Source organism: Athene noctua, chromosome 1 (assembly GCF_965140245.1).
Source record: "Athene noctua chromosome 1, bAthNoc1.hap1.1, whole genome shotgun sequence".
Lineage (NCBI taxonomy): Eukaryota > Metazoa > Chordata > Aves > Strigiformes > Strigidae > Athene > Athene noctua.
Genome location: NC_134037.1, coordinates 103,608,033 through 103,633,971, shown reverse-complemented (window position 1 = coordinate 103,633,971; position 25,939 = coordinate 103,608,033). Strand labels below are relative to the sequence as shown.

The window sequence follows — 25,939 nt, the reverse complement described above, 5'->3', positions numbered from 1 at the left end:
GTACAGCCCTAGTGACTGACCTCCAGATGGTCTTTGTGCTGCTGGAGGCGACGATTTTCTCTCCTACAGCTTTCCTTCTTAAAGCTCAAGTCCCAGTGTTTACATACTGAATTTCAGACTAGCTTACCCTCCTTTTTTTTGTGTGCTCTAAATGAATCTTCCACTTGCCTCCTGTTTTATTTCTCACTCTTTTCAGATACATATATAGAGGGAGAGCCTGCCTCTGACTTTTTCTGACTTGAATCCAGGAGGGAATGAGTCCTCCAGCTCACAGAACAGATGGGAATTTTTTAGATACCTGTAGTTTTTAAAGGGAAATAAAAACAAAAATGCCATGGCACTTTTATTGTTATCCTGTCTGACAGTGTTTGGTATGTCAGACCCTGCTTGTCAGCATTATTCCTGCTTGGTAAGGTGCACAGCAGTGGTAATGGGGCAGATGAGTATGGGTGAAGTACTGTAGTAATCTGCTGCGTTCAGGTTATTAAAAATACAGAGTTGCAGCCAACCATTCTTCGCTTGAAAGGATGATAAGGGTAACAGTAATAGCAAGCTCTGTATTTGTAGCATTTTTTAGTTACCCAGCTGCACTGGTATGTTTTTTGATCAGAGAAAACACTTTCCTCTTCTCACTGCTCTTCTGTGGTACTTAACTTTTTACAGAGCTTGAATTGTTTTAAAGGTGTTGTATTCTGAAATCGCCCTGCTTTCAAAGTATTTTTTCTTTTTAATTCTAAAAAAGCCAGTCTGTTTTTCATGAGACAGTCTTACAGATATAGTTTTCTTTGAGCTTAGGATGTATTTTGCATTGTAACCATACTTAAAATACTGTAGTTTCAATATACAGAATGCTGAATAGGACTTCTAAGAGTAAGTATCAACTTACGCAAATTTGATGTTGGGCTACCTTCTTGTTAAGAGTAAACATCAGTGTTACAGGTAAAACTGCAAGAGTTTGACTCTTGCATTAAAAAAAAAAAAAAAAAAAGCAAAAGTGTTCTGTGAATTTAGTATATAGTCATGTGCTTGAGCGGTCAGAATCCTTCCTCACTTGTAAAAATTATCCTTGTAGAAAGAGACAAATATAGGACCCACAGCCTTGTCTGACAGAAAGGTCTATTTAGGGAAATGCTGGACCTCTGCTTTGAGGGATTGACTGTGGTGTTTCCATTGTTTTCTCTGACCTTGGGGTTGAATGACAGACAGTGCAAACTTATAAAAATAACCTTATATGTCTTGGTTCTTCTCCTTCAAATTTTCAAATCCGTAGTATCTGTCTAGGGAGCAATAAAACATCTGTGGACCAAAAGTTATGGAGACATTTTTTCATACAAGCGGTCTTGTGGCCCAGTAGTTGCTGAATGAGATTTCTCGCCACATAAAATTGTGCAGCCTTAGTAAGCTATGAATCTTGTCTTTGCTCTATGTAGCAACTTAGCTGAGATCCTTCTATTCAGACTGTCTTCGATGCTTGTTTTATGGAAATACATTTCTTTGCCTCTGTCACTTAGGATGTCACAGTTTTTGGTCATCCCTGGAGTCTTTAGAAGCTTTTAACCAGCAAAAGCCAAAAGTTCATTTCAAGCTTATATACCTCTTCTTGGTTTATGGTCATCTTAAAGACAGTGCTGTAAACTTTGTCTTTATTTGATGTTGGAAATAAATATTTTTGAACAAAGATTGACAGGGTTTCTTTCCACAGTTTAACTAAGAATCACCAAAATGGTACTGAATACCAGCTTTAAATATAAACTGAAGTGATAGCAGTTAATCTGAAGTATATTTACCATTGGTTCAGATTCTTCTGTCATTTTAGGACCTTGGTGACTACTTGCTTCTAACTAGGTAATTTTTTGTGCATACTTTGAAACTTCTTAGAATTGTTTTTTAACTTTCAACCCTGACTATTTGATTTCAGTATCCCTTAATAACCTTTACTTGTTGTTCTGATGTTTTATTTCCCAAGTGTGTTAAAAATGTAAAAAATTATTCTTCATGAGAAAAAAATTGTGAGACTGCCCCATTGTTTTGCTGGTTCTTTTTCTAGGCTTCAAACAACCTGTTATTTTTCTGGCCATTATAACATCTGCAGTATGTAAGGTATTAGAGCATTAGGATATTAGTTCATGAATGCGGGGATGCTCCTCTGGGTAGTTAATACTTAATGTATTTTATCTGTCACTGGGGAGGAATGTGCTGTACAGCTTGCTCCTTCTGTGAGTGGTCTGACTCATGAGCTCGAGGTACTTCAAAAGGATTTCAGCTCTCCATCCCATTCTTCAGTCTTGCAGTTGCTTTTCTAATAATAGAAGCAGCAAAACAGACAGTGGAGTTGCTTGTTGGCTGCTACAGTGTATTACCAGCATAGTCATGAAAGCTGACATCAATCACAGTCTTCACGTTTCACAGTCTACATTTGCCTGTGTGGCTATGAACGTTGCCTGTCTGGTGCCACCCTTAGAAGCAGTAACCACCATACGCGACTGAGGTTCTAGTTTGGGTGATCTGAACTATGAGCTGTGGGACTTTGGTGCCTCTATAATTCAAACAGTGTTGTGGGAGTGGTATAAGTAGCTGTAGGAGACCTCCAGCAAAATGGGGAGGATATGTCCAGTGTAAGGTATATTCTTGTAAGACTTAAGATGTATTGGAAAGATTCCTTAAATATCTGTAGTCAGTATAGCTTGTCTATCCAGACAGAATTTGTTAACTTTAAAAGTTTTCTTATATAAAATGCTTGCCTGTGGAGAAGCTCTTGAAATGATATTGCCTGTACTGAAGTCAGTGGAAGAAGTTTGCTTTACTGAACGTGAGCTAACGTTTCGCTTTTATTGATTCTCAGTCACATATGGGTAAAAGGAGCCCTCTCTTCAGCCACAAACATCATCTCTTGTGCCAGTGAATTATGGAGCTCAAGCAAACTGTACCCATGAGGTCTTGAATATGCACTCCAGGAAAATTAAGTCAGTCTTCAAAAGTAGTCATCACTAAGGCCTATTTCCAAAAGGAACTGCTGTACTTAAGAAAAACATGGTTCTTGAGTTGGTGAGAAAGATGAAAGAGCCAGGGCATCTCTGTTGTAATGTCTTCTGTTTTTAACACCTCTTGCTGTCACTTAATTGAAGTGAGAGTGTGGATTGACTTAGGGCATAAATACTGTGACTGCCAAAGTTCTCTTCTCCACAAAGCAGATCTGTCTGTAAACTACAGAAAGAGAGAGTGGAAGCTAAGAAGAATGGGACTGAAGAAAGCAAAAGGAAATGTCCATTCTTTCCTACAACGAAATGTAGTTATGTGCAAAATGATTTGTCACGAGAAAATGAAGATGGTGACTGGGACATCTTAAACCCAGCCTTGGTTTATTAACACGTACTGTAGGAACAGTCTCCCTTTATTTGCAGGCTTCTTTTCCCCAGCTGCTGCTTCTCTGACTTCTCTATGATAAGCATTTTTCTTGGAAATAAGAGGAAAACTTTGTCAGTGCAGGTCAGTTTATTATCATCATAAAAGTCCGAATCAAGTCAGATGTAGAAGATCAAAATCTTGTTTGAAACTGTTTTTTTACAAACTTAAGATGTGTATATTGTAATAGCATTGAAATTTACAGTACTTTTGTTAGTAAGGATACAGTGTTTAATGGGACAAGAAAGATAAGTGAAGCTGTGTTTAATGAGATATGATGTTGTATATGTGTTCTTTGCCTCCTTTTCAGGATTGTACATTTGTTGATCAGCTGCATGTCTCGTGTACTTTAGAGACAATATATGAAGGTTTCCTTTGCTGTATGAATTTTAGAAAGAATGCATGGCATAGGAAGAGCTATTTTTCTCTTTCCAATAGTGTGTGTCTGATTTTGTGTGTTTTTAAGTACCTTCTAACCCTAAAATACACGCTTAATAAATGTAAAAAACCTCACTATGCTAATTTGCTTAGTCCACTGTTTGTTTTAGTTTTTTTAACTGTAGGCAACCAACTCAGAGACAAATGCTTTAACCTTTCTGTTAAGAGGAAAAAAACACCTTTAGCATGTCTTAATCTTTTTAATGCGATCTAAGCATGCTAAGTAATATTTAACCTTTGGCATCACTTCTGGGATTTCTTAATGCCAGCTATCAAAGAATCCCATCTATAATGGAGACACAAATAAATTTAACAACTGTATAGAGCTACTCTAACTAAAACATGCTTTGGCGAGTCATTTATGAATAACAGTAAAGCAGGGTTGCAACTTGCCAGACACAAATGCTTGAGTATGAGGAGTGTTTAACGTAGAAACCTGGTTGTCATGAGTTACAGTCACTATTGAATACCTAATAACGTTCCTTCTGTTAGAAAGCAGGGTGGCTTTTGAGGAAGCAAAGGAAGCTGTCCATTAATAATGCCATTTATTTTTTACTGAAGATTTCCAAACGATTGAAAAAAAGTGGTACTGTTCAGTTCTGAGTGTTGACAACCTGTAAGTTCTTGGAACAGGTTTTCTTGAAGTCTTGCCTCATGGATGCAAATGATTACAAGTGATCAGAAAAATAAACTAAGGGGTGGGAAGTTCTGGAGTAAAAGTTCTCTAATGTCTAGAGAAAACTGAATATTGTGTGTAGACTGAAATCTAAATGGCAAATAAAGTGGATATCCAAATCAATTATATGATTACATATATAATAACTGACCTTGCTGTCAAGCATGTCTTTTCATGTTTATTTGTGGGATTAATATTGGTAGCTTTTAGATTTGGGTGATGCTAGTATGAGAATTGCATCTGGTTCCTTCACTACCCATTTCCTAATTGCTGTTGAAATTTCTGTCAGGAAGCACCTTGTTTGTGGGTTTTGTTTTTTTCCTTTCCAATTCAGTGGGGAAATAAGAAGTTAAAACTCAATACATTTTGAAATAACCCCAGGTACTCATCAGAATTTAAATTGTTCAGATGCCAATAAAATTTAGGCCAATTCTTACAGCACACACTGTAGTGGAGCAATTAACTGTAACCAAGAAGAAATGGTCAAAAATTTCAGAACATTTTTAAAGTTTTAAAATGCAATATGCAAAATTAAGTAGTTCAGAATAATTGCTGGGCAATTGTGCAGAATACTACACTGCCATTCTTGCCAGGTATATTAAAAAGTGTAAAATAGATCTACTGAATTGTTAGCTGAGTATTCATTTGCCCAGCCTTAATGACATACTGCAGTTGAAGTGCTTGAATATTTATTCATAGCATTGCTTACAGGCACACAGTTATGTTAAGGACATGATTACAAAGCAGCCAAGTGTTCTGAGAACTCTCAATTGCTACATTTAGATGTGCAATAGTTCAGTAAAAATGTGGAAAAAGCTCTTCTTGCTTTTACTTTCTTCTTTAAGCTCTGCAAAGATTAGCCCGTTAAAAGCTTAGTTTGCAGCTCATAATATGAAATATTTTCTTGATGTTTTAGAGACTTGTGTACATCTTGAACTTCTTGTTACAAGAGTAGGATAAATATTTTTGTCCTGTGGCATATGCCATTGCAAGGAAACTTGTCTTCATCATTTACTGGAGAAGCCTTTTGCTTACAACACTAAGTCACAATGGAAGTCTCTTACAGCTAAGCCACTCTTTTATCTCAATCTTGTGGGTAAGAGATGTTATTACTAATCAGGATTACCAGGTTTTCTTGGTACTGAGTTTACCATGATTTCAAATTACCATGTTAAACTGATCTGCTCTATTCTTCCTTTATGTTATTTCACTATGTTAAACTGCATTTGCAGTAATCTGACTATTGCGAGGCTCTAGACAGAACTGCTATCTTTATAAGATGCGTCCTGGCAATAGAAGGAAGCTGTGAAGGAATGTTTGCTGGTTTTCTGGCCCTTGAGTGACAAATATTTGTCTTTGAACTGTTTTTTTGTCTTGTTACAGTGGAGCAAAGCAGTGTTCCTGGTTCTGCTGCCATGCAGCTGAGGTTTTGATTTGAATGTTTCCAACTGCAGTGGAGGAATGTAATAACACAAGTATTTCTTAAAGCAAAAGGTGCTCCTTTTGAAAATTTCAGTCTGGTGACAGAATTGAAGACAAGCATATATTCCCCCCACTGAATTCTAGATAGGAGAGGTTTTTTTCTTGAAAAAAATTGTTGTAATGGCAGTGGTTTTTCTGCACACTTCTGTGATTTGCTGTTCTGTTTCTGATCCAGAAAAGCTCTGTGAAGGACTTGAACAAACTGATTCTTTTCTCCTTGATAATCAGGTCAATCAATTGACTATAAAGCGTTATTAAGCACAAGAGACAGCCTGATTGCCTGAGGAGAAATGACAGAGGGAAAAGAGACTAGAGGATGTCCAGCTGAATCACTGTGATTTAATAACTTTCTACCTGTCAGCAGAGCCACAGAAGCTGAGCTATTAGCCTGACCAGTTGATAGATAAAATGAATTGAGTAAATCAGTTAAAGCATTAAATGATTTTTTTTTTTTTTAACCTTGCATTTGGAGTGGGATAACGGAGCCCACCTTTTACTACTTCTCAGCTGAAACTTGTAAGTGCATTGTAAGCTGATTGTGTGTTTTTACCATCTATTGTATTTAGCAGGAGTAGGTAAAACACTCTAGGAAATAGCAGAAGCTTTTCTTCCTGTTTTTCTTTGACTGGGGCCTATCTGAAAATTTCAAAGTCAGACATTAGTCTTCACCTAATATGCTGAAGATGTACTTTTTCCTAGCAAATGAAGCTTCATAAGTTCTTCTCTTTATTTGTTTTCAATTCCATGCTAATTCTCATGTCTTACATTTTTCACTCAGTAACTTTAATACTTCAGAAAGTTAGATCTGTGAAACCTTTTTGAAGATAAAAAATAGTTTCTTTTTCAACTGCTCTGCAGTAGAAAGGATTAGTAGTATAAATTGATAAGTTCCATGGAAGTATCTATAGTAAAGTAATCCATTTTTTTCTCTGAGTGATCTAGAAATAAGTAATTTTATTTGGAAATAATTGGCTACTTGGGAGAAACCTTATTTAGCAGATGCTTAATGTATTTATTACTTAGTTTTTATTACATTTGGAAAGCCACACATAAGTAAGACTATTGTATATTGGTTGCTTAATAAAGACACCGAAGTAATAATTCCAAAATCAGTATGTGGTTGATTCATTTCCCTTTAAAACAATTCTTGTCTCATCTTGGTTTCTTGACTTATGGGGTACTGCCATAGGTGAAATACTTGATAAAAAAAGTGCACTGTCAGTTATGATTGCCAGGCACTTTCCAACTTCCATGGAGTTTAAGAGGACATTGGAGGGAATTTGCACATAATTAGGGAGGAGGGATAAAGGGGATCTTCCAAGTTCATGTTGAGAAAAATAAGAAGGGGGGATCCATGCTTAGGTTGCCCAGGGAAAGGAAAGGAGGTTGAACATTATGGAATGAATAGTTCTCCCCACCTTCAAATCTCTAATCTGTTTCTATCTACTTGTAACCAAATGCAACATTTTTTATTTTTTGTGTTCAAGTCTCAATCCAGTACTAATTTGGGAACCGTTAGAAAGTAATAGAAGTGGCAGTTTTCAAAGGTGTGATGCTAATTATATTTCTGAAAGGACAGGGAAGCTATGCATGGATGCTTCTTGTCTTCAGCCTGTAGCCTGTTGCTTTTGCATCATTAAGCCACTGCTTAAAAGACAGATAGTAGTCAAGTAATTAATTGTCCTGTGATGAGAGTTGTTTACTGCCTGGTGACCTGTTAATAACAGTACTAAAGATTCAGTAGTAGAGGTGAAAGATTTCCTTTGATGTCAGAAATGAAAATAATAGCTGGTAAGAAACACTTAGGATACTGAACAAACACAGAAAAATAATCATACCCTATATACATGGCCAATGCATCTTTTCCTTTCGAACTTCAGAGAGCTACTCTGCTTTCTCATACTTTCCCTTCCCCTTGCACTGCAGTGATCATCCCTTTTTACTGAGGAGGGCCAGACTCTACTTGCTTGTCTCTTTGCCCCAGTAACAGCATTAGACGTAGTCTGGTCTTTAATTTGCGACAGACTTTTTCTGGTTTTCCATCCTGTGTTCTTCTTTGGGAGGTAGTCTTCTCTTTCTCTATTTAGTTACTTTGTGATGATGGAACTATCAATTTTAACTGCTTTTTCTTACCTCAGCATATGTTTTGTAGTCAGTGTAAATGTCGGATGATAACAGCTGTAGCTTCCTCCTGACATCATTCTTGCCACTGGAGTATCTGGTTTCTGGCCTACAAAATAGTGACTAATAGTTTCTGTCATCTGAGCAGCATTTTCTGAACCTGCTTTCTTGCCTATAGCTAACTTGTTTAGATTTGAATTACTAAATTCGTTTAATGTAGCATTCTAAACCTAATGATCCAACTACAGATTTTTTGTTTTGCTTTTACCGGATTGGTTTAATATTAGTAAGTGTAGAAATGAAGCAATCCTGCTAAGTTTAAAAAGAACAACAAAAAAAACCCATTTTTGACAATGTGGGGTTTTTTGTGGTTTGGTTTTTTGGTTTTTGTTTTTTTTTAAATCTAATGATGTGAGACAGTTGAAGTTGAAAGCTGGGTCAAAAGCTTATGTAATTTTGAGACCCTAAATATAGAATGGTGTAATGACACAAAAAGATCAATCTCAGTGCGTATATTCTGGTAGAATATTTTTATTTTGTTCTTATTTTGCGCATGCAATTTAAAACTAAGCTGGATACCCTCTGCTTGGAAAAATGGTCTTGCTAATATTCCTATCTTATGCTGTGTGCCAATTTAAATTGACATGTAGCATGTAGGTTTCTTTATTACAATTGTCTGGTTGTGGGGTCTTTGGGTTTTTTGCTTTGTTGATAGTAAAATTTCCATGTGGTCATTGTAAAATTTACCTTTTTATTTATTTTTCTTAATAGTAGTGGAATGGGGTGATGATGTTAAAGCAGTATCAGAAGATGAAGCCATGGTGCTGGTGAACCATCAAGCAACAGGTGACGTCTGCACTCTGATGATGTGCCTTCAGGATAAAGGCACGGTAGGCTACAACTGGGGAGTGGGATAGCTTCTGTGTACGTGACCTGTTACCTTGGATGTGCTTGCATCTGTGTGTGGTCCTGATGACTGCCGTTTGTGTGTTAATTCCCCAAATAATCTCAAGGCCATGAATAAGAAGGTTTTTGTTTAGATTTGGTTTAATATGACAGCCAATAGCTTGAAGCTGGTTTTAGACCTTGAACGTTGCCTTTGAAAAAGGTCACATATGAGCTAGTCTAGGTTAACAGAGGGAAGCAGATCTCCTTGCAGGTAATCATGTACTTGACTTTCTCCTCTCACCTCATGCCCTTGTGCAACTCATGCCAATTTTGCTCAAACGAGCACAGGTCTAGCTCCTTGGTTATGACTTTATTCCATCATGGAAATTTTTCTCAAAGTTAGAAGCCAGTTGTGTGTGGGATTTTGGTAGGAGTTCAGAAACTGAAAGTGACTTCCCTATGAAGACATGTCCAAACTAAGCTAGCTAGCTAAGGTCAAAATTGCTTGAACTCTTATTTCACAAACTCCTAAGCATTTCTTGGTGAGAAATGCAACTAATATCAACTGTTTCCTGCATTGCCATTCAGAAAATTCATGTCTAGAGAGTGTAATGCTGGAAACTAGAGTATGGGATCTAAACAGGAAATTAAATCTGCGTGCAAATCAGGGGGAAGCGGGTATTTACAATTAGGCTACAAAGGGTGGGAGACGTACCTATCAAACTGAAAAAATGCGTTAGCTGTGTCTGTCTTAGTGTTGTCTTCTTTTGCAACCATACAGTGAAGAAACAAGGAAAACAACTGCTTTTTGTTACATCTGCATAACTCATAACTTCTTAGTGTATATTAGTATAGGTTGTGTATACCAGTGATTGAACATTTTTAAAAGAAATTTTCTGAGATCTTACTTATGACAGCAGAGTCAGTTAAAAGAAAAATAAAAAAACCTCAAACCAAACTCATAAAGTATGAAAATGCCACTCAGGATTGAGCAGAGATTAATGTCTTTCTGTCTACTGTTGCCTAGATAAGACTGTATTTCAAAAGTACTTTTAATTGCTTTAATTTCTTTTGGACTTGAGAAAATTAGGTGTACATGTATGGTGTTCTGTACAGTACCCCAATGAGTAGAATGACAGAGTAAACACTCTTCCTTTCATCCAAATTATACATAGGACAATCTTGTGACGAAGACAGAATGGTGAGGGTATAGTCCTGTGGATATGTATTGCATATAGATGTCCCAGGTGTTTTAAATATCATAGCACTTTATTGACTCATGTATGTATACTAGTGTATATATTAAACCTAAGCCATATTTATTCTGTTTGACTCCATAACTAAAAGACAAGACAGAGTAAGTTTCAGTGAATGCAGATGATGTTAAATATGGAGGGAGGCATTGAGATGGCAAATAATCTTCACCATGGAAACAGTTAGATTTGCAGGTTTTCAGGAAAGCAAAACATCTGTAAAATCACTATATTTTCCCTTAAATAACTGCAGTCATTGCTCTTGGAATATATATGTCCAGACCCTAGTATGGCTTTAATGTTTTAGCTAATAATAAAAAAGTATAAGCTTCAACAAATGCTTAAAATATAGCATGAGTAGTACAAGGGGCTAAAAATAATGAGAAAGATAAGGATAGATTATCCTTGATAGAACTTGCTGAATCAGGTGTTTTTAAATAGCATGCTTCTTATTTCTGAACAGAAGAGAATTGTCTTTTACTTCGAGTGACTGAAACCACTGGAGGAAAAGAACCCCAATCCTACCTGTCCAAAAGAAATCATTATACAATAGGCAACTATTTAAATTAGGCAGTTTTCTTTAAATGCAGCTTAAACTTAAGATGGAATCCTTCACAACCTTGATATTCATCTGTTAGTAACAAGATAGTAATTTCCAAGAATGGTTTTTATTTTTTTTAGGATGGCTTTACCACTCAGACAACACTTTATCTCTCAGAGTATTTTGTGAAGGTGAAAGGCTTGCTTACATTTCACACAGAACGGTGTACAAACAGCTTACCAATGGCAGACTCTCGGCAGTGGTGATAGAGTGGCAGAACTAGGAAGACCTTCCTCCTGTGGCAGTCCAAAATTTCTTTTGCTTGCTTTGCCAGCCAGTACAGACTGAAACCAGATGTACTCTGTAAACACTTATTGTTTAATGCTGCTTTTTAGAAAACGTTAATTTAAAGCGTCAGAAGCGTTTGATTTAAAGTTCTACATTTTTCTCTGTAGTCAGGTAGAATACTGAAACGTTCTTGTAACTTGACAATGTTTCCTAAGAGCCATGTCAGGAACTGTGATGGTATTTTTTTCTAGTATTTTATAAATTCTTTTTTATAAATGACAGTGTAACCTATCTGTTTTAAGCAAGTTTAATCTCACTAAGCAGTAAGATAAAATACGTGTATTAAGATGTTTCCTGTCTTTCAGATTCACTTATGTGTATAAGGAAAGTGGAACTTCCCTTTATTAGGGAAGTGGAACTTAGGTAAAAGTTACAATTTTAATGGAAAGTCTGGACTGGTATCGTTTGACTAATACATGTTACCATAAGGCAAGCTCCACGAAGCAAGATTTCAGCTGAATCAGAAGTGGCCTAATTATACTTTTTAGATAGTTCAAGAAATTGTTCCAATTTGTGAAAGTAAGCGTTAAATTTAGTAACTTAGTTGAGGTCTCATAAGCATTAAAGGTTATGTGTTTAACAAAGAGAAGTAGGTTAAAATGCTGCTACTACTGCTTTCTGACTGGATTAGGACTGATAAATGTGGCTGGTTTTTCTGTTTTAGAGCAGAAAGCAGTGCCCGCAAGGGTGCAGGGGAGAAAAAAAGGTAGCGCTTGCATCTGTTAGAGTGCAAGTTCCAAGACATCCATTCCCAGGTTTCATTGTTAAATTAGAAGTGCTTGAAAGATGAAAGTCAGTCTATTCAGGTTGCTTTGTTATGAGATCTGTGTAGTGTGAAATGAAAGTGGGTCTGTGAATAGGAGGCTCCTGGATTTTTTTTAAAAAAATTGGTAAAATCTTTTTCTACATTCTGAACTTATTTAAGCAGGAAGGATGAAGCAAGAAGGACCTGAAACAGCATCCAAAAATTCTTTCAATCCAAACCAACTATGAATCTATGCTCAAAACACTTCTGAATGTCTTTGCTTAAACCTCCTTGAAATGCAGGTGATAAGAGACTCATCTGATAAGCATTGCTTAATTCCTGAGGATACTAAATGGAAGAGACACCACCAGTATTTTGCAGTGTCCTCTGTCTGTCCTTGGTAGCAGAACAGAATGAATATCCATTAATCTAGTTTGACTTTTGATTGCAAAGAAGATAATTGTGTCCTGTTCTTTGAACTCCTTTTTGATTTTATGTGTTAGTGTGTGTGTATTCATTAATTCATACATAAAAATATTTCTTCTTTGACGCTGCCTAGGCTTATAAGTAGATTTGTAATCACTGAGCTTTGGAGCTTGCCTCTTTGTAGCCTACTTGCAGCAGACTGCCTGTATGTTTTGTCCTAGTAATAACTTGTATGTCACACTGATCTTTGACACAATCACATCACTCCTCCTCAAAAAAGCTGAGGTAGTCCAGGGATGCTAGTTAGAAGCCTTCTATCACCTAAAATGTGGTGAGATGGGCTTCAGACTCTGAAGAGTGATGATCCAACTTTCGGGATAAACCCACCATCATTTAAATAAAAAGACAGTAAAAATTGGTATGGGAGGAGAGAAGCACTAGCATTGCTGGGCAAGAGTTCCTCCTCCAGGATTGGCACAAAACATCTAGGGACCACTGTTGATTCCTCGAAAAACCCTTTCTTTTCAGGAAAGCAGATCATTAAGCGTGCTATTTTCTCCAGTAAAATAGATTATGTTGGTTTAACTTCTGCTTGATATAATAGAACAGTAATTGTCAAAATGCCAAAGTAGTAGGTGAACACTTGACAGTCATATGGGTACTGCTGCAGGCTAAATTATCATCAGTGGAATTCTGGTGGTGTTTTTATCAAAGGATATGGTTCCCTATACCTGTCATCTTTGGGCTCGTGCATGGGCATGAACTTGGGATATTGTAGTGCCTTGAATAGCAATAACACCTCTCAGTGATGCTTTTTAAAACTCTTGTCCTTAGGGCACACCTTTTCTTTCTTTACTTTTCCCCTCCCTAAGGCTGAGTTACTGAAATGGAAAGAATGTGAATCTCTGCAGGGAAGAATTTTTGCTTTAAGATCCTCTCTTTTATTTAATACAGACCCGGGGGTAGCTGTATGAGAAACCATTTCACCAATATTAGTCTCAAGTGAGAAGTTATATCTAGGAACTAATTTTTCTTCTATCACTCACAAATACATAGTGTGTCTTTGTTCGCTTGGATGTGTAGCATCTAGTAAGAAATACCACTGGCAGGCAGGAAAGGACACTAGCATGTCACAGAGAAGACACAGCTGTTTGTTTCCAAAGCAAAACCTTTCATGTCTTTGAGAGCTGTCCTCATCTCTCAGACATGGTTTCCTTTTCCACTTCTAGTGAAGCTAGAACATCCAGAAGTGAGTGGTCTTGCATTATCCCAGATGTTCAGATAGAAAGTTTGCTGGTAGTAAAAAACCCACAAAAGTTGAGGTGTTCTTAATATACTCTTAGGCAAGGATAACTAGTTTCTAAATGTGACATTCAGATTCTATTGGGAGATCAGCTATGTGTCTGTAGGCAATAAAGTATTTTACACGTTCTTTGGCAGGTATGTTCTGGCAAATGTGGAAAAACTTCATTTTGCTGAGCATCCGGCTGCGGTTGTTTAAGGATAAGTAAAAGAAGCAGGGTATGTGACAGTCATCTTTCTCACAGATTCATTTATAGCTTCTGTGGTCTAAAGGGAGAATAGGTAATCAGAGCACTCCAAGAGATAATTAGATTTTTTTGGAAGAAAGACTTACTGATACATGCAATTCTAGATGCAAATTGCAAATTATCGAGCTGCTTTTACAAAACAGAATTCCTGTACAAAATATGATCCGCTTTCTTCAAATTCCACATAGACACATGAAGATGTAAAAACAAGTAAAAGCCACCATCTTTCACTGTATCAAACTATTTTGTTAGTATTCTTGAAGGCATGGATGTGGATTCTGAATATTTCAGTTACTGTGCAGGCCTCTGGTGTTTGGAGAGAAGTATAGAGTACACTTTAGCAGTAGATATAATCAACTAATACATGAACAATACATTGTATTTTCTAGAGGAAATCTTCATTTCTTAGACCGCTTTCTTTCTCTCTTTGCCTCAAATTATGTGTCTTGGACAACTGAAAGATGCCAACCAGGAGGTGCCTGTTTAAGATTCAAAAAATTATCTTCTGACTGCCAGAGAAATGTCATGGTTCTCCATATGCTTTTTTGATAGTGATAAATGGAAGAGTACTATGTTATATGACTTTGTTTCACTGAACTTGAATCAGTTGTGGTGTGGCCTTATAGGGAAGAGTAAAGGCAGCTAGCTTTGTGTATGATTGAGGGTATGTAAGAGACACTGGATTTTCCGACTTTGGAGAGCCAATTCTTACCCCTCTCAATATCTACATGAGGGAGCTGTAGAGGGGAAGGACCTTGTGAGTGAAGAAGCTTTTCCATTCTGTTATTTACCTCTTCTGGAGTAATTCTTCTATTTTAAATCTTAAAGGACTGAACAGGTATAGTATCTGCCTTCACTGTCCTGTAAGAAGTGAAGGTCAAGGTGAATCTAATGGCTCAACCTCTATTTTTGCCTTCTTACCATGCTTCTTGGACAAGACAAGAAGCATGACTTAATGAAATTCTCAGGGATGCATGTGGCTGCTCTGCCATGAGAGCAATCAGTAATGGCATGTGGGCTGTACATAGGTCTCAGTGAATGCTGCTATGCAAAGATAGAGTGAACGTGTCTGGAGCATGTGCACGAGACCAATGTCATCTCATCCCCAAAGTTGCCAAGTACAAAAAGATATGAGGAAACATGCTTTTGTGGTAGACATAAAACAGTTGGACATTTCAAACACAGGTCTGTATTGTTTTGCATACTTTAACAAACACTGAAAATAGTTTTAGTTTGAAACTGGCTTAAAATTGCGGTGGTATGTCAGCAAGAAGCCTTACACTATCTGTGTGAAAAGTCAGAGTAGAAAATTACTCTGGCATGTGGCTAATAGTGTAGAACTGTATATTACAAAAAGGCAGCTGTTTAATTCTGCACTTAAGGGAGAAGTGTAGCACCTGTGCTGCTTTATACTTTGGACCATAAAGAACTTCATTCTGTACATATTTTACTGCTGTTGCAAGGGTGACAAGAGTGTGACCAGTATATACATAATTCTCTGCACTTGATATTTACTGCAGGTTTTGTTGGGGTTTTTTTTAACTTTTCAGGTTGTTCGTCAGATGATGTGGCTGATGGATCATATTTTCAAGTATACAAACTTTGGCATTGTGTCTCTAATCCATGGGGACTTCTTTATAAGACAGGTAAATGGAAACATGTAATAGTGCTTTGATTTATCCTTATATTTCAAACATTGTGGTGTTATGGGACTTACTCATTACCTCCTGGATGATTTTCAGGATGAAATAGCTATGCTGTAATGTGTGTATTTGAGTAGAGCTTTGTTCCGAAACTGCTTTTTTTCCAAGCTTATTTTATTATTTTGCCTAGACACAAATGTTTATGGAACCCAATTGTGATGGGAGCCTTTTATGAAAGGTGTACAAGCAAAGTACATGGGCAGTCCTTTTTGTCTCTCCGCTTCTGACTGCCTGTTGTTGACACCTCTCTTCTTTCCTCAGTGACCTTGAAGCTCTGCAATGAGTCTGGTTAGGTCACTGTTCTGGCTGTTGGAGTTTCAGATAAGGAAAGGCAAGACCATCCATTTTGATAATGATGTGTCAGTAGACCAGTTTAAGGTGGTGGTGGAGCTGCATAAATAGTAATTAATTGATTCTTGAAGGTTAATTATTATTTGAGCATCAGGAAAGAATGTGTGTTGAGCTCAGCATCTTAAATGTTAAGAACTGAAAACCTCAGATTATTTCTAACAATTTGGGGTTATTTTTGTGGTTTGGTAGCTGTTGATCAAACTCTACTCTAAAAGTAGAAACTTAGAAGTACAATGATAAGTGCGAACCTGTTGCCAGTTATGGGAACTGCAACATCCAGCATACACATTTCTTTCCTCTCCTTATTTTTATCTGGACTTAAAATGTATGGGCAGCCAGAGGGAATTAATGAATTTTCACTTAGCAGAGAAGGGGAAGCTAATTTACTCAGAATGAAGTAAAGAAGTACTTAATCACAGCTACACACAGCTAAAGTGAGATTTCTCACTAAGACTAGAGTCATGGTTAGAGAACCTCAGGCAAATTTAGATAATAAAATAAAGGTCTCTACAACTGTGTATTGTGACAATATGGAAAGGAACAAGGCTTGACACTTTGTAAATCTATTTCAGTAGTTAAAATACACAAGATATAAATTTTGAGGTACATATGGCTGTCAGCTTGTTAATTGTAATTTCTGAATGTGGTGTTGCAATTTCAGTTACAAAATCAAATCATTAGTGAGCTGCAAAAACTATGGCTTCTCATTTTTGTAAAGTGGCTGAGACATGCAACATCACAAATAAAATTATGTTATAATGAATCTAAATATAAACCAATTGAAGTTAAAATGTTTCCTGGCTGTTAATTAGCTGTTGGGTGTACCAAAAAAACTTAAGGTGAGTGACTAATGATCCTCTGCCTAAATGTAGAAAGGCCTAGTAATATTTGGATGAGCAAATAATTCTTTTTTTTTCCCTGTGAAATAATGTAATTTGATCATGGTACAACACATCCTATTTGTTAAAAGTGTACATTGGCCTCATTTTCATGAACAGCACCAGAGGCAGCTTTGCTCAGAATGCTGCTGAGGTCTACTAGAAGTTGACTAGTGTTTGCTGAAAAGTTTACTGGAAACCAAGACTGTCAGTAACTTGCCACATAGGTGATACAAAGTGCATAGCATCCTAAATGATTTGTCAGCAGCCTGCTGCTACCTGCTTTCTTTCCTCTAAAGGAAAGAAGGCTGAGCCTGTTCCCTGTGGTGGTGATCAACTAGCCATGGTCTTCAAAAATCAGTTGTAATAAGGAGCTGCTTCTGCTTCTGTATGACTTGCTCTTCTTTCTGGACAGTATGTTAATTGTATTTTATCTTCAGGACTCTTCAGTATTCCAGTAGTCACAGTTGCTTTTAAACACCCCTCTCTCCCATTAGTCCAGTAGATTTTTCTGTATAACAGCAGCCTTAAACCTCATGGTATTTGCTAAACTGCAATTTATCCACCAGTTGTATTCATTAGGTTTTTTTATGCTTTAGAGTGTTCTAATATCTAATGTTCAAGAAGTTTATTGTTCACTTCTGTTTTTTTTAACTACTGTGCTATTCTGGAGTCCTGTGGGAAAGGGCTGTTCTAACTGAGACTTTTATGTTGCTCTTTAATTGCATTAATATGAGCAGCCAGAGCTTTTTCCTTCCCTTTCTTGAGGTAAGTTGGAAGTAATTGCAATTGTGAGATTTCAAAATCTAGGAGAAACACTTTCACAAATCTTGTCTTCAGTAAAATATTGTTTCTTGTTGTTTTCCACTCAACCCCACTCTTTCCCTCTTCCTTGAAAAAAAAAAAAACAAAAACAAACACACACCAAAGAGTGGAAGGTTTATGACAGTTTTGTTGACATTTCAGAGAATTAAAATCACCTCTGCTGAGAGAAGCTTAAATTTTGGACTCCTGTGTCTTTTGAGTGATTTGGCAAAGTCACTTTGGAGCACTCAAATGATAATTGATGTAAATTAATTCCTGTGAAAAATTGGGTAGCTTGCTCTTGCTGTGTGTGGAAGTGGGAAAAGAAAAATTTTATTGAAGATACTTCTCCAGTAATTAAGGACAAATCTTACTGTCTTAAGTGAAAAAGTTGGGCTAATACATCAAAAAGGAGGAATGAATGAAGGTTGGTTTTGGGGTTTTTTAACTCCCCTTGGTCCTTCAGTTTTAATTATCACCTGGCTATATCCTTTATACAGCTAATTACCAAACTAGAAGCTAGTGTCATACAATATCTTGTTGGCTAGGGCATCTCATTTTACTGCTGTAGGCTTTAAGTTCACACAAATAAAATTACTTCCTACTCAACAGTTTCTCCTAAAGAAAGAAAACCTGCAAACATCACAGCCCAATACTTTTTTTTTTTCCCCCTCTCAAACAATAAGTGTTTCCATCAGTGTGCTGATTTCAGTTGAGACTAAGTATTCAAGCAGCACAAGTTTGAGAGAAATCTGTTGTTCTACTGTGGTAACTGCAGTAAAGCCTGGTCTTGAAGTCCAGCTGTGTCTTTGGCTACTTCTGCTATTCTAATATGGGATGTGGGGAGAGGCACATGGAAGACGTGTAAGCAAAGATACTGTTTGGCTTGCAGAAATTACTGATGATACATGGACCTCCAAATCATAGCTTGGCCCCTACATTGTTTTTAAGAATTCAGATAGCAGTTTCAACTTGGGACCCAGTAACAGCTAGAGAATATATATCCTCCTGTTATGTGGAGTTCCTATTTACAGTCTGGATGTCGCTCTTGCAGAGAAGTCATCAAATCAGGAGCTTCATCTTCAATTTCAAGGGCTTTTTTTTCAGCCTTTCTGTAAAGTGGCATTAACTCGGGCACCAGTGGGTGTTCTGGGAGTATTGTTTTGTCTTGTCATAGAGGCTTATTTGTATCTCTGAAAAGAGAGGAATCATTGAAATGTAATAATTATCTGTCTTAATGTTATCTCTTTTAAGCATTCATTTTATTTAATTAGTGTTTTATCCTTATAGGGAAGAGCACACCGTGACCACCAGCTTGTTTTACTCAAGGAGCATCTAGAAAAATATTACAGGAGCCGTAATCGGAAATGGATTGTTTTATTTCCCGAGGGTGGCTTTCTTAGGAAGAGGAGAGAAACAAGCCAGGCATTTGCCAAGAAAAACAATTTGCCATTTCTTAAACATGTCACCCTGCCGAGACTTGGGGCAACACAAGTAATTCTGAAAACACTTGTAGCGCCACAAGAAAATGGAACTCCAGCAGGTGGAGATGCTGTGATAAAAGGTAAAGACCACTTCACTCTTGTGGATAAAAAGCAAATTGAATGTCCAAGTGTGGTTGCATGAATGTTTGTCTTGTAGACATGGGTAGAGCAGATACTGGAATGAGCTCATGGAGTGGGCAAGAAGGTGGGCTGCTCCTTTCAGCACGATTGATGGTTTGCACTGGTTTATGGTAGTATGGAACTGTAGTAAAAATATTTCTGGAATATGCAAACTAGTCAAATTTTTGTTTCTGTCTTCAAAAGTTTCTTTGCTTCCAGTATTGTATACTTCATCCCTCTTTCTTGAACTATTTTCTATTGAGTTCAGGTTCTTCTGTTCTCTACAAGATATTTATGATTGTCCCCTTGATTGCTGCTGTTAACTTCACTGATGACTAGATTTGAAGGATTGTTTTGGCTTATGTTAGAAAGAGTTATGAGGGAATAAGAATGTTCCTGCAAGACTATTGTTCTGGAATGCTGGGCTGTAGGGGAGAGTATAGCTGGGATATAAATAATGCCTGTTGTTATGGGACTTGGTGCTTTTAGTCTCAATTTTTAAAATTAACTTCTTCGCACCTTCAGAGAACAGGGTTAGATCTTACTTAATCTAGTTGTGGATTTCTGTTACTTATTAGAGAAACAATGGATTGGGGGGTTGTGGTGTTCTCTTATTGATGGGTGGTGCTGGTATTTCCAAAGCCAAATTATTATCATTGTTTAGCAGTTTGAACAAAACATTCATCCTAACGAAGCCACATATGCAGAAGACTTTGGTTTTTTTTCTATGCTGAAGTTTAGATTTCAGGGTTAGCAGGAAGACTCATACAGAAAGTGCTTCCAGATTTTTAGTTTTGAGGTTAATCTTGTCAACATAGGAAATGAATGGAGATGATGTTCATGCAGGAACGGAGGGAAGATTTTAAACAAACTGAAAATCAAGCTGTAGAATGCATCAGAGTATTTCCTTTCAGGCTACATTCAGAAAAGAAAGGCTGAAGAAAGCCCTTGTTGTCTTAGAAGATTTTTAGGTTTAAAAGAGAAACGGAATACCCTAGTCATTGTTAAAAGGTTGGGGTTTTTTTTAAGGGAGAAAAGTTTGGCCTGTTCCTGTTTTATTTATTCCCATCTCAAAAGCAAAAAGATATGAAAAGAAGTTCCCCAAATGTGAATTACAGGCCTTCTAGTTCTGGAGAAGGACCAAAAGCACTCATCAAATACCAATTTTATCTTTTCATATTCTTAGATTAAGCTGGACATCAAACCTGGCTTTTTGGTTTTTGTGGGTTTTTTGGTTTGTTTTTTTTTTTTAAGCGGCATGATTCAGAGTCTGGAGAAATGAGCATTTGATGGTAGTTGACCTAACTGGGTACTAAAATAAAGGAATTGTCTCAGAAATACAATGGAATCATATCTGTCCATCCTACTCAAAAGTCAGAAGGAAAGATAAGTGGGCAAAAATAAGAAAGAAATCTGTGGGTTTAGGACGTGAAAACATAATAAAAGGATTGAAAAAGAGAAGTGAAAGTAAATTTTATGTGCTAAGAAAAAGTAATATTTGATACATATGAAGATGAGATATTTTAAGTCCTCTCTTAAGCTCACAAAAATGTTTCTAGCATGGTAAAACTTCCCTTTCAGAGATGTACAAAAGGTTAATTCTTGATCTATAAAAGACTCTTCCTCTAATCTTCTGCCTTCCAAGTGCTTCTACTGTACTTTTGATACTTAGGAAATTTTTGAAGAATGTTCAGTTAAATGAAATATAATTGTATAAATTGATAAGGTTACAATATAAAGTTGGAAACCTACAAGTAGGTGATCATCTTTACTTTTTATCTCTTTTATCTTTCCCTTTTTTAACCACATGAAAAAACCTGGCTCAGTGAAATCAAAACTTTCCTGTATCCTCTTTGGGTTACCATCATTGAGTTGTGGGCTAGAACAAGATGTAGTATATACAGTGTAAGATTTTGCCAGTGTTTTGCATAGAGATCGCATATATACTTTTTGTACATTCTTACTGTACTCCTTTGATTGTGAAGTGGCTTATGTGTCAGTAGCATCGCATTTGAATTTCATGGTTCACCAAGACAAATTTCTCTCTGCACCACTTCTCTTGTGCTCTGTAGTCTTATTTAACGATGTTCCTGGTGTCCTGGGTTTCCAAATTATTCAGCTTACTATAAGATTTCTTCTCCATTATTTATTGTTCTCTCAATCTTTTTGTTACCACCAGCCTTTACTGATAATGATGGGAGTTCATGTCCTTCCCCCACCCGATTTTGAATAAATTGGGGTATAAATTAGGAGTAACTCCTCCAGCAAAAATTATGTCCTCTTCCTGTTGAGTTTCCTGAGTAGTTATGTTAGAATGAGTCATGATACACAGTTGCAGTGTTCTCTAGTGCTGTCACTTGATTTGTACTCAATTAATTTTAAATTATCCTTGTAGCTCTCACACCATTGTAGATTTTACACCGTTCTACTTTCTCAACTGAAATGGTGTATAATACTGGGTGAAAGATGACAAAAGCAACTACAATAAAAGATGGTTTATTCTTAATATACCGCTGTGCTGCACCCTAATTTAGTACAAGCCAAGTTGCATACAGTGGTTTCATCATGTCACCCCACTGCTCCCCAGCCCACTAGCTTGCTTTTGTACATCAAATGTCACTGGAATTAGAACCTTCAAATAGTAGCTCAAGAATTGTGCAACAACTAAATGCTACATGATCTGTCCTTCTTCTGTAAAGTCTCTAATCTGATTTCTGTCATCCCTTTGGTAGAGGTGGGTTTATGTTGTGGAGCGTGAGGTTCAGTAGCCCCTCCAGAATTTCATTAGCCTTAATTATGGTATTAGTATCCTTAATATCTAATCCCCTTTTCAGTTTATTTTTGTACTAGTTATGAGTTTCCCACAGTTTATTACATGATTCTTCCTCTATAAAGTGACAGGAAGAACAAATGCTCCTGAGCTAGATGATCAATACTATTTGATTATTCTTGTACTTAAACTGATCAGTTCTTTATCTGTTGCTTTTCCAAGGCAAGCATCCTCTATTTTCTTAATTTCTTCCTCGTAACAGTTTTTCAAGCGTTTTTTCATATTTAAGTCTCAAGTTCATTGGTGTAAATTTAACTTATTGCTAGGAAATGCTGAATTAAATTACTAAAACAGTTGTTGCTTGTGCTGCCTTTTGAAACACTTGTTTAATTTTAATGAAATTGTACAATTTTATTCCTAAATAAATGGAAGGATGAAAAAACATATGGGAAAGGTAGTACTCTCACTTGATGGCTTCAGTGCTTTTGAAGCTAGAAAGTACAGGCAATGTAGTTAAGTAGTGTCTGTCCCTGAAAACATGGTGTAAGTTAATTCCGGTTTCTGATGAAAGTATTCCTCTGGGCAGATGTGCTGTGCCGCCCCAAACAGAATGCTGTTCCCAGAGCCTGCACTCCAGGAGAAGGTTTTAGTGCAGAATAGAAATCTGGGCAGCATAAAAATACTTGATGCATAGCCATTGTCACCATAACCCTGTAGGGACTGATGTGTGTGTGTGGCTGGAGTTGTTTTATGGTTTTGAATTTCTGTTTGTTCACCTTTTTAAGATAACGCTTAGTCTCTGACATAACTTTATGTACAGTGTTTCTTCAGTTAATAAGAATTGATCATCTTCTGAGTTTTTAGAGCTAGTTCAAAGTGCTAAACATCTGGCAGTTCAAAGGAGTTTGGAGCAATTGTTCACTGAAGATACGCATTCCAGAGCTTGTTTTTGATTAACCTTACTCTAGTATGTTTCTTTTAATTCTGCTTTACTTTACTGTGCAGCAATTTTTGGTCTGATAAGAGGTTGCTGTGAACTTGGTTAGAGCCCTATTTGGAATCTTATCTCACTGTTTTCAAATGCAGCACAGTACATTCAGTTCTGATGCTTTTTCTCAGAGAAATTCAATTTTCTCTTCTGCAGAGTTGGACACTGGACTACGTAATTGATTTTTTTTTTAATCAAACTTTTTGATTCACTGTTATATGAGGAATGTTACTTGAATAACTTTTTTTTTAAATCCTGGAAAAGGTGCTGCTTGTTTTGTTCCAAGTGATTTGTCACAGAGATATCTTGGGATAATGAGTAAGATGTTTAGTCTGAGAGCTAATCTTTGGGAAAAGAGTTAATTTTAAGGTCAGTGGTCCTGTTGTCCTCTACTTGTCCTCGTGTGATCAAGTGACAAGTTACAAGAACGCATTGCTATGCAGGGGGAGACAACAGCCTCTTTTCGCTGAGTTTAGAGTGGCATAAGTGTTCAGGAAACCACACCTGAATACTAGTGAATTGTAGTATATATTTTCTTTTTCAAGTGGAAGCTGCAGTCCTCAAGTTCATGCCTGACTGATGCATTCTTTTCCATTCCGGATGCAATCCAACAGTATCGCACCATCCAGAGCTCAGCTGGAGTGAGTTTTCCTGCTGCAACCTGTCTTTATAACTTGCTATTTTTCTCAGCAATAAACACTGATAGTCTGCTGGCAGGTTCGAAGAGTCCTGCACATATCAGCTTTAAGCATTGGTTGAGAGTAACCCCAAGGAGAATATTGAGGGACGAAGAGAAGCTCTGAACCCCACTACAGTTGTAATTGTAGACAGTCAAGTATCTGCTGTGAGAGGATTATAGAGGATGACAAAGCAGTGGGTGTCTTGAAGATGCTGATGGTAAGTTGCTTCATAACTAATTACGAAGCATCTTACTATCACTGAATCCACAGCTAGAACAAAAATAAGGAAAAAAATAGTTATGAAGATTTGTCTCTGATGGTGACTTAAAAAAATCCAAAACAAGAAGTTAGGAGACTGTTTACATTTTAGTTTGATGTTTTTGTCTAGGCCAGAAAGCTAATAAATGTGATTGTTCAGTCTTGTCTTAGCACTCATAAGGCAAGTATGTACCATTCATACTAAGGTACATTATTACTACATGCTTTGGATGCAACTGTGTAGGACAGATGCCTGCAGACCTGTTTTGAACATCTATGTACTATTTTAAAAAAAACAGACTGCTAACATTTTGAGGCAGTTTGAGAAATCAAAATCCTCCACCTACACTGAAAGTGGCAAGCAGACTGACACCACAGAAGAAAACTTAGTCCTCAGAGAGATCAGCCTAAATTTGGTCTCTGCAGCAGCTTCTTCTGCTGAAGTTTTTGGCAGCCAGGCTGCTCAATCTTTCAGTAGGTACTAGAAATGAAGGATTGACGGTGTCTTTTAGTGGTAGGTAGAAAATTCAAAAGGGTTTGGCTGTGAGAAACATCTATGGCTGCGTTGGCCAAGCTAAACTTGGCAAGAGGAGTTCTTGAACAGGTATATGCAACTCCCTTTTTTTTCAGCTACAGATGCCAAAGCTGAGTAATGCAGCAATCTTTCTGTTCTGAGTTCCTGTTAGTGTGCTCCATTTAAAAAGTAATAGGGTTTAGTTCTTGTTCAAAGGTCTGCCTAGGCCTGAAGGCAGCATCCTTGGAGATACTGAGGTCCTACCCCTTTGTGTTGTGTGCAATTGTGTTTCTTTTTCAGTTTCTGGTTCTATTAGAGCTTTGTGGCTGTAAAATAAATGTGCTCATGAGCAGGGCTTAATACAGTATAGCTCCCCAAAAAGGACAAGAATTTATTTAAAAATTAATTTTCTGAAATCCTTGGTGACTTGGGTTTTTTTGGTAGTATGAGATCTTGGATGATTATGTAAGACTTATTTTAAACCAGAGCATGCAGAAATATGCCTGTGACTGAGATTTGATAGCACGCCTTGGTAATTGCACGTGGAGGTAGCTGCACTAACACCTGCTTGCTCTAAAGAAGGGTCTGTGGAGGCTGACATTACCTTCAGAATTATTTTTTTTCTTCCCCCAGTCTCTAACCTGGGGTTCCTGGTGGGCTGTCAGAGGCAGGTTTTAATTCCCACCCTGCCCTGGAAGGGGCTGGAGGTAAGTTTGGAGCTGGTCTGAGGAATCCATGCAGCAGCTCTGCTCCACAAAAGCAGAAGGTAGGAAATCAGCAAGAAGAGGGCTGCAGGAGTCTTCCTGTAATGCAGTTTGAACCATTATCCACTGAAAGAACAGTTTGAAATACTAGCTAAATATTTAATAAATTATTTAAAAACATTTTACTGTAAATAATAAGATCATGTGCCATATTCATCTGGCAGTTTTTAATTGCAATTAATGATCTTTGTTGCTTACTCAGACAATTTACTTGTCTTTGTCCATTCTTACTTTACATCTGGGAAAATAACGAATTGAATGCCTTTGTTCTGAAATCCATTTCTAAATGAATACTTCTGTGGATTTACTATTAATTTCATATTGGCTTTTCTCTAATACATTGCTACTTTTAAAATGCAGGACTCCATAGTTAGTGCTTTTCTTAAGAGGGACTTGACAAGCACTCAGTCATGATGCTGGCAAGCCTGGGCCCCTAATGGGACCTTATGTTCTCATTTCATGTGTCTCTCAGGGTTTTAAAATACTGTATTTTCAGAAGTTGACACTGGATGTTTCAGCTTGACCCATGTAGCTTGCCCTTGGTCAAATTTTGGAGTAGCACATTGCATGCTATTAATAACTCATAACCTAAATATTAGGAAATACTGCCTAGCCTTATTGTCAGGTAGTCTATGTGCATTTGTAACAAAGCAGTACAATTCCATTATTGAGTAGACACCATGAAGACACTAGCTGCTTGTTAAAGTAATTCATAGATATATGTGATAGTGTTGCTGTAATTGTCTTCTCATGCT

General features: G+C 37.1%; 1 protein-coding gene across 2 annotated transcripts in view; it reads left to right on the top strand.

Annotated features, from left to right (window-relative positions):
- Positions 1–25,939, top strand: part of LPGAT1 (lysophosphatidylglycerol acyltransferase 1) — a 66,542-nt gene that overhangs the window by 19,176 nt on the left and 21,427 nt on the right. The window contains exons 4-6 of one of the 2 annotated variants that reach the window (XM_074897165.1): positions 8,891–9,009; positions 15,421–15,516; positions 18,897–19,170. In XM_074897165.1, the coding sequence (XP_074753266.1) occupies positions 8,891–9,009; positions 15,421–15,516; positions 18,897–19,170 (489 nt within the window). The remainder of the gene's footprint in view (positions 1–8,890; positions 9,010–15,420; positions 15,517–18,896; positions 19,171–25,939) is intronic. The other variant, XM_074897166.1, reaches the window with a different exon arrangement.